This window comes from Echinops telfairi, unplaced genomic scaffold (assembly GCF_000313985.2).
Source record: "Echinops telfairi isolate 266 unplaced genomic scaffold, ASM31398v2 ScPeMD7_7459;HRSCAF=8497, whole genome shotgun sequence".
NCBI lineage: Eukaryota > Metazoa > Chordata > Mammalia > Afrosoricida > Tenrecidae > Echinops > Echinops telfairi.
In genome coordinates, this window is record NW_022111359.1 from 479,550 (window position 1) to 486,975 (window position 7,426).

A 7,426-nucleotide genomic window follows, 5' to 3' on the forward strand; every position below is an offset into this window, starting at 1 on the left:
CCCTCAGATCACCCAGACCCGGAGGGCCCGGTCCTCACCTCACCATTCAGCCAACAGACCTCTGCACTTCAAACCACTCGGACTTGTAAACCTCCCCCCTCATACCACCCCTCCCCCTTAACATTGCCCCCCCAAAGCCTCCTTGCTCTTCCAGGATAGACCCATCACCCCCTCTAGATACCCATGACTTGTTCACCTCCACCCTCAGCTGACTGGGATCCTGACAGGGCAGCCCCTTACCTCCATCACGCGGCCCAGCATGCCCACCAGATGCCCCACATCGCTGTGGGCCTCCCGCCAGCTATAGCCACCCTGGCTGGGGTCCAGGAAGGCTTGCAGGGCCTCCACCTGCTCCTGGTCCTGGGGTCCCAGCCGACGCATCCTGCTGCTGTTCTGCGTCTGCAGGAGCCGCTGCGGGCAGAACAGTGGGGTGGACACTGGTCTTCACATCCACCATGGAACCCCAGTCCCGGCCCCACTGTCCCTGGCCCAGAAGACCCTACCCTGCCCTTTGCCCAAATCTTCCTGGGAGCAGAGGGTGGGCATGGGACAAGCCTCCGACCTGGGCCCACCTGCAGCACGGCCATGTTTGCAGTGTCATTCATGAAGCTGACAATCTGGGGTCCCAGCACCCCCCATGCCTCTTGGACATCCCTCAGCAGAGCCAGCTCCTCAAAGGTCCGGTTCACCTGCACAAAGAGGGACACAACGTCAGCCTGAGTTTTTGCACATGTGACAGCTTTCCCTGAAGCCCAGCACACCCCTTCTTCTCCTTAGAAACTCTGCTCCCTGACCCTCCCCCGGGGGTCTCCTGGACACCCCAGCCTGGACCCCTCACAGCCTCAGGGCCACCCTCACCTGAGCCATGAGCTGCCTTGTGAAGGGTGTGTCGGGCGTAAACAGCAGTTTCCCTAGGACCAGCGGCTTCAGGCGTCTCCACAGTAGGTGGGACAGTGGGTGGGTGTCCAGGACCCCCATGAGCTCAGCACAGGCGGGGCCTGGAGCAGGGGTATCGTGTTGTGAGGCTCAGCCCCAAGCTCAGCGGCCCCCTGCCCAGATGGGGAGCCCAGGCGGGTCACTCACTCAGACCACTGTCCACCATGGCTGGTTCTTGCTCCTGACCCACAAGGTCTCTCAGGTCGCTGTCTTCGTACCAGTTGAGGGATGGCACCCCAGGGCCACTAGGCCCCCGTGTGCCACACAGGGCTTCTGTTACCAGCATCAGGGGACCCCCAGGCTCTTGGGGTCTCTGAAGCAGTGCCTGCAGCTCAGTCAGGCTGGGCTGTGCCAGGAGCTGCAGGAAGGTCACCAGACAGTGGCCAGCAATACTCGCTCTGACTGTCCAGTCGCAAGTTTTAATGAGGGCAGCAGCCCCACCCAACTCCCAAAGGGAATCACCTCCTCCAAGGAGCCCACCTGGGTGCACCCTGCAGGCTCCTCACCTCCTGAACCAGGTCTTGGACCGCCTCCCCAAAGCCATCCATGGCCTCCTGTGCTTGGCCCAGTGCAGACCCCAGGGGGCCCTTCAGAGAGAGACACGTGACAGTAACAAGGTGACTGCTTGCTCAGGGCCATGCACTCTGCTGTTCTTAAGTGGTCAGAGTGTCGGGGGGTGGGGGTGGACTGAGGTTCAGCATGAAGTCCAAGGTCCCCGCCATGGTGGGGGACAGGGGGCAGGGGCAGGCAGGTGGAGGAGGAGCAGTGCTCACTGCAGGGTGGACAAGGAGGCTGGAAGCAGAGGCGCAGGATGGGAGCAGCTGCCCAGGTCAGGCCCATCTCACCTCTGGGAATATGGTCCCCAGCAGCTCAGTGGCCAACTTGGCTGGCGTCGTTAAGGGTCCCTGTGCTGGCTGGTCACTTCTTTGGGGCCCAGCTGAGGGCAGAACCCGCCAGACCACCATGTGAAGCAAGCCTCGGCCTCAGACACCCCTCCTTCCACCTCCCACCCATCTAACAGCCAGGCAAGTGGAGGTCCCAGGGCCCCCTTACCTGTCCATGCAGCCCGAAGGGTGGGAATCAGTTTGCTCAGGATGGCCAGCACCCTGTGGGCATTGGGCCCTCCCAGGACAGCCCGGGCTTCGGCCAGGAGGCGGGAGACCCTGGGGACAGAGCTCGTCGAATGCAGGCTTGGGTGGGCACAGCTACACCACCACCACCACCCCTCTCAGGCTGGCACCTCTGCTTCCTTGCTCACAGGGAATCGTTGAAGTTGTTCAGGATCCCAGGTGCCTCGCCAGGCATGGGCTGCGCAGAGCAGGTGTTGTTCATGCTGCAGATGAGGCCCTGGAGCCAGGGCAGGGTGCCAGCGGAGGGCAGCGGCTTGTTGGGGAAGTGGCCTGCAGGGATGCCTGATATGTGACACTTGCTCACCCCGTTTCTGCGTCCCCACTGCGTGTGATATCCGCTCCCCACAGACAGCAGGCCGCCAGCGACAAAGAGCTCACTCCCGGACCATGCCTAGGGTGCCTGGGGAGAGCCCTGGGCCACTTGGTGGGAGTCCGTTGCCTCCCCATGCCCCTACCCTGTCCCTGGGGGTCTCACACTCATGACGTTCCACCGGGGGATGGGAGTGGCGGACGGCCACGAGGATGAAGAAGAGGAAGAGGGGCCACAGCAACTCAACGAGAAGGTGGATCTGAGGGGGCAGTGCAGGCGAGGGCGTGTGAGGACGGGCGGTGTAGATGCTGGGGCGCCCCGCCCCGCCCGCCTGCCCACAGCCTCAGTACCGGCTGTCTCCGGCGATACGTGAAATTCTTCCACAGCAGCAGCATCAGCTGCGTGCCGAAGGCCATGGTGGGCTGGGCAGGGAGCAGGGCGGACGGGATCGGAGGGCCGCACTCCTCCAGCCCACCGCGGGGAGTTCTTAGCGGGGCTCTGTTAACAGAACTCCTGCAATGGAATAGGCCAATGGGAGATCAGCCCGACACCATCCTCGCATCTGATTGGCTGGCAGAGCTGTCTCTCCCAGACTGTCCGGCTGGGGTCTGGAAGACCCTCCCCTCCAATCCCCAGGGGGCGGAGTCTCGGTTTAACTCTTTCTTCCCGGGGGGCTCCGCCCAAGCCCCCCTGGGGGCCTCTCCCAGGTCTCCCCCGCCCTCTCAGTCCCTCCTCCTCTCCTGTGGCGGGAACGCTGGGATGTCGTGCTGAGCCCGCGGGTGCAGGCGCTGGGCTGTCACCCATCTTCCAGAAGTGACAGCTGAGGCCCCGAAGGCCGGGTCCACCCCCGCCCCTAGGTACTTATTGCTGAGCGCTCAGCCGCCCGCCCGGGGGAAAGGCAGCTGTAGAGATCGCTGGACCAGGAGCTTGGAGCCTGGAGGTCCCGCTCCAGCCTCCCTTGTGCAGCTGGGGAAAACGGAGGCTGCGATGGGCACGGGGTTGTCGAAGGGAGCCTGGCCCAGACCATAGAGACTGGAACTAGGACCCCGACTGACCCCCCTTCTCAGTTCTCCTCTTTACATCGCGTCTTACGGGACTTCGCAGCTGGAAAGCTGCCTCATTTTGTAAGCTGGGGGCAGCTGGGAGGGGGTGTGGGCAAAGGCCGTCCCCTGTGAGCCTGTAGCCCTACCTCCCCCTAGAAGACAGGTGGTCAGCTCTCCAGCCCCCCAACACAAACCGGGCGCAGGGGGAGGGCGAGGGAGGGGCTGGGCTCTCGGCCCCAGAAACCTGCTTCCCACCCTCCACGCCCTCGAGTCTCGGGGCTCCTCCCTCTCAGGGTCCCTCTCACCGTACCAGCCCCCTAGCTCTAGCCGCCTTCCTTCCGCGACCGCGGCCCTTTTAAGAGGAGCCCCCAGCGGGCGCAGCGCCCCCGAAGCTGAGCGCCCTCCGCAACCTGGCGCCCTCAGCTGCGTCTGGCCCCGCCCTACCCAAAGCCTATTGGCCAGCCCACCTACCACTCAGTTACCAGCCCTACCGGAGTCGCGCGCGCTATATGGAGAGGCGGGGCCACTGGGGGGCTGCGCGGAGCCGGGTTTCTTAAAGGGGCCATGCTCTCCTGCTTCATCATAGTGGATGGCTGCCAGCCAGCCTTGGGACGCAAGAGACAGGGACTACGCTTGGGAGCTGGGCTGCCTTCTCACAGCGCACGGCTATCTGTGAAACTGCAGCTCCCCAGTCCCCACTGGCTCATTCCCACCGGAATCATTCATATTTATTTGAAGGTCTCTGAGGCAGGCACCTGCAGAAGCTAATGGCTGCTCCTCATCACTAAGACTGGGTGCTGAGTCACCTTGAGAGACTCCACCCTCTGGAACGTGATTCCCCGCCGACCCCCCCCCCACCACCACTCCCAAGTTCCCTGAAGGCACTGGGGAGCAGGAGGGCCTGGAAGGGTGTGGGCAGGCCAAGCTGATCCCCAGTAATGGTGTTGTGTTAGTCTGGGTACTTTGGAGAAACAAATCCACAGCGACTCATGTATAAGAGAGTTTTATGTAAAGAAAATGTGCATCACGAAAACATCCCAACCCAATGCTGCCCAAGCCCACAAGTCCAACATTAACCCATTAACCCAACACCAGTCCACAAAGTCCTCCACCTCACAAAACAGAGGCAATGATGCCGACTGCAGGAGGAAAGCTGAGTCAGTGAACGAACAAGCATCTCAGCACTAGCAGGGGTCTCCACATGGCTGTTCCAGCACCCAGGGCTGCATCGGGATAGGTCCATGTGGCTTCTCCTTGGGGATGTCTTGTAGGAAGTCAATCTTGCAACCTGAAGCAGGGAACTGCTAAGGCAGCTGCACCCGGTGCGACCATCACTAAACAAGAGCCCGAGAACTAGAAAGGCGAGGCTCACCACCCATTTATCCCTCTGCCTTTCAATTAGCCCCACATGTGATTATCGGCCAGGCTGGCACAATGGACTAGCTCAGGTGTGAGGGGTCAGAGCTGCCCTTCCCTCCTGGTTCTAACCCTGGAGGGATGTGAGCTTACAGGCCTCTCACCCAGTGGCCTCAGGCCCCAGCTTCCTCCTCTTCCAGAATGCACGCACGCACCTGTGTCCCAGTGTCCTCCCTGAGGACCCCAGACCAAACACCCCCATTTCCCCAACACACCCAAACTCTCCAGCCACCTGCTTTGTCTTAAAAACAGAGGTTTTTTTATTGTCACTTGGTCCACAATCAGCAATTTCACATTATTTCATGGTCCCAGAGCTCCTGGTGGGGGCTGGTCCCAGGGGGATCTCCTTGTGGGGGACCCTGTGCAGATAGGGGCAGGGGGTATGAACTGAAATGGGAGGGCCAAGGGAGGGTGGGGTCAAGGGAATAGAGCTTTCTGACTTCCTGGGAATTTTACCTGCTCTAGAGGCTGCCAAAAATACTGCAGGCCCAAGGCCTGGCCCTCCCCCAGGGATCCCATTACCCAGCCCCTCCCTCCGCCAGCCCCCAGGGAGAAAAAGAGAAAGGGGGAAAAATGTTTTTCTTTCTTTAAACCCTGCCTGAAGCTTCCGGGGTCACAGAAACCACAGGAAGCCAGTAGGTAGAGAAGTGGGAGGGGAAGAGGTGAAACCAGAAAGGGGGGGTTTCCTCTCCTCACCCCCTCCCCCATACAAGCAGCTGTTTTGGGGTCAAACCTGCAGCCTGTGCCTGGCAGACGCAGCTGCTCACTAGAGCCCCTGTGACCTTTGCCTGGTGGCCCGCTTTTGCCACAGAGCCAGGGGGCGGGGGGGACCGCACTCCTGCCCACTCCCCCAACCCAACTGCCCCCAGACCCTTGACTGTGGCAACACTCCAACATACAGAAAACAGGAAGAAAACACAAACTCCCCCCAAAACCCGCACGGGCACCCGCCCTTCTCAATAGCCCGCCTCCTCCGGGTAGTAGGAGGGGAAGTGGGAGGCTTCCCCAGGGTCTGGGCATTCGCCTGCCTTGCCCAGGACCCCATCAGCAGCGGGGCCTTGTGGGCAGTACTTGGGGTCGTAGATCTGCCGGCCCAGGCCAAAGACCTGGCCACTCTGGGTGGCCCCTTGCGTGTAGCCCATCTGCAGGGACATGGAGGAGTTGTCACACTTGTCGGTGCCCAGCTTGGTGTCATAGATATGGCGCCGGGTCCCTGGAGCCGTCATGCCCACCTGGCGAGGGAGGAGGGGGGAGAGAGGGCGTCAAGGGGACGGGGAGCTGGGGCTCCCCAAGTCCCCACACTATGTCTTAGCTCCACCACCTGGCCTAGCAAACAAACACCTATGGACCCTTCCAAGACTGGCTGGTCACCCCTCTGAGTTGACGCTGACACCTGCAGCCCTGAGGACAGGAGGAGGGGGTGGGGTGGGGGTGGGGTGCATCCCCGGGAAAGGGCCCTGGTGGTATGTCAGTTAAGCACCTGGCTGGGAAAGGGAAGGGGGACGGTTTGAGCACCAGCAGAGGGTGGGGAAGACAAGCTGGAAGACTGGGTGAGCTTCACTCTTGAGAGACAACCGCCGGGTGTCCTGTCCCTAAAGCCGCTTCTGGGATGGTGGGCGGGGGGTGGGGCGGGGGTGTCAGAACCAACTCCAGGCCAAGGGCAGTGACAGAGGTCTGCACAGATGGACGTAGGTCACCAGGTCCTGCCCCACCGAGCCTGAGGCTGGGCTTCAGCCGCAGACCAAAAGGTGGGAGTGGAGTGCTCACCATCTGCGTGGCCTTGCTCCAAGTGAAAGGGAACCACTGCTGACTCACGCGACCTTACAGGACAGAGAGCTGCCGTGTGGGTTCACAGAAGTACAGGGTCTCATCTTTCTCTCATGGAGCGGCTGCTGGGTTCAAACTGCTGACCTTGTTGTTGGCAGCCCAATGCATAACCTGCTGCACTCCCAGTACACCTGGACCCCCTCTTTCCTGACTCCATCTGCATTCCCCTCGTGCCAGCTCCTGTGCTCAGTTCCCTTGCCTGCAGGGCCAGGAGGGACCTGCCGGGCTGCCCAGCACCTGACTGTCCACTGTCGAGAGATGCAACGTGGATGCATGCAGTCTCACAGAAAGAGTGGGAACTGGGGGCTTGAGGACTGTCAGAGCTGGGTGGGCTTTGGGATTTCTTTAGGGGGAGGCTCAGGACAGAGAGGGGCAGCAAGAACCCCAGGGGCACACAGCACAGCCAGCTCCAGAGGAAAGCTACAGGATGCTGGGAGCCCTGGGCAGCGTCTTGGGGGCGTGGTGGAGGAAGCCTGACAATACTGGGGTGGGGTGGGGGGAATGGGAGAGCATGGTGGAAAAAGGTACAGAGGGATCTGGCAAGGCGTGTTGGGTGGGGGCCCAGCGGGGTATGGGGCACAGGGCCCAAGTGTGGCCCGGTGTGGTCTGGGGGGCTGGGGAGGGGTGTGGGGAGGAGCCTGGCACAGCAAAGGGGCAGGGACTGTGGGCGGGCCTGGCAGTGTGGGCGGGTCTGACAGCACGATGGGCAGGGCATATCCCACCTGGCTGGCGCACTTGTTGGTCCCCATCTGTAGGCTGATGGT

General features: G+C 61.8%; 2 protein-coding genes across 2 annotated transcripts in view; both read right to left on the minus strand.

Moving 5' to 3' along the window:
- Positions 1-3,812, minus strand: part of ABCA7 (ATP binding cassette subfamily A member 7) — a 17,682-nt gene extending 13,870 nt beyond the window's left edge. The window contains exons 1-11 of the mRNA XM_045300026.1: positions 3,730-3,812; positions 2,727-2,889; positions 2,542-2,635; positions 2,195-2,336; positions 1,990-2,099; positions 1,782-1,873; positions 1,443-1,523; positions 1,084-1,294; positions 859-998; positions 573-689; positions 241-411 (exon numbers count right to left, since the gene is read on the minus strand). Coding sequence (XP_045155961.1) covers positions 241-411; positions 573-689; positions 859-998; positions 1,084-1,294; positions 1,443-1,523; positions 1,782-1,873; positions 1,990-2,099; positions 2,195-2,336; positions 2,542-2,635; positions 2,727-2,792 — 1,224 coding nt within the window. The 5' untranslated portion in view covers positions 2,793-2,889; positions 3,730-3,812. The remainder of the gene's footprint in view (positions 1-240; positions 412-572; positions 690-858; positions 999-1,083; positions 1,295-1,442; positions 1,524-1,781; positions 1,874-1,989; positions 2,100-2,194; positions 2,337-2,541; positions 2,636-2,726; positions 2,890-3,729) is intronic.
- Positions 3,813-5,071: 1,259 nt separating this feature from the next.
- Positions 5,072-7,426, minus strand: part of CNN2 (calponin 2) — a 9,636-nt gene continuing 7,281 nt past the window's right edge. Inside the window, 1 exon segment of the mRNA XM_004716969.2 lies at positions 5,072-6,067. Coding sequence (XP_004717026.1) covers positions 5,792-6,067 — 276 coding nt within the window. The 3' untranslated portion in view covers positions 5,072-5,791.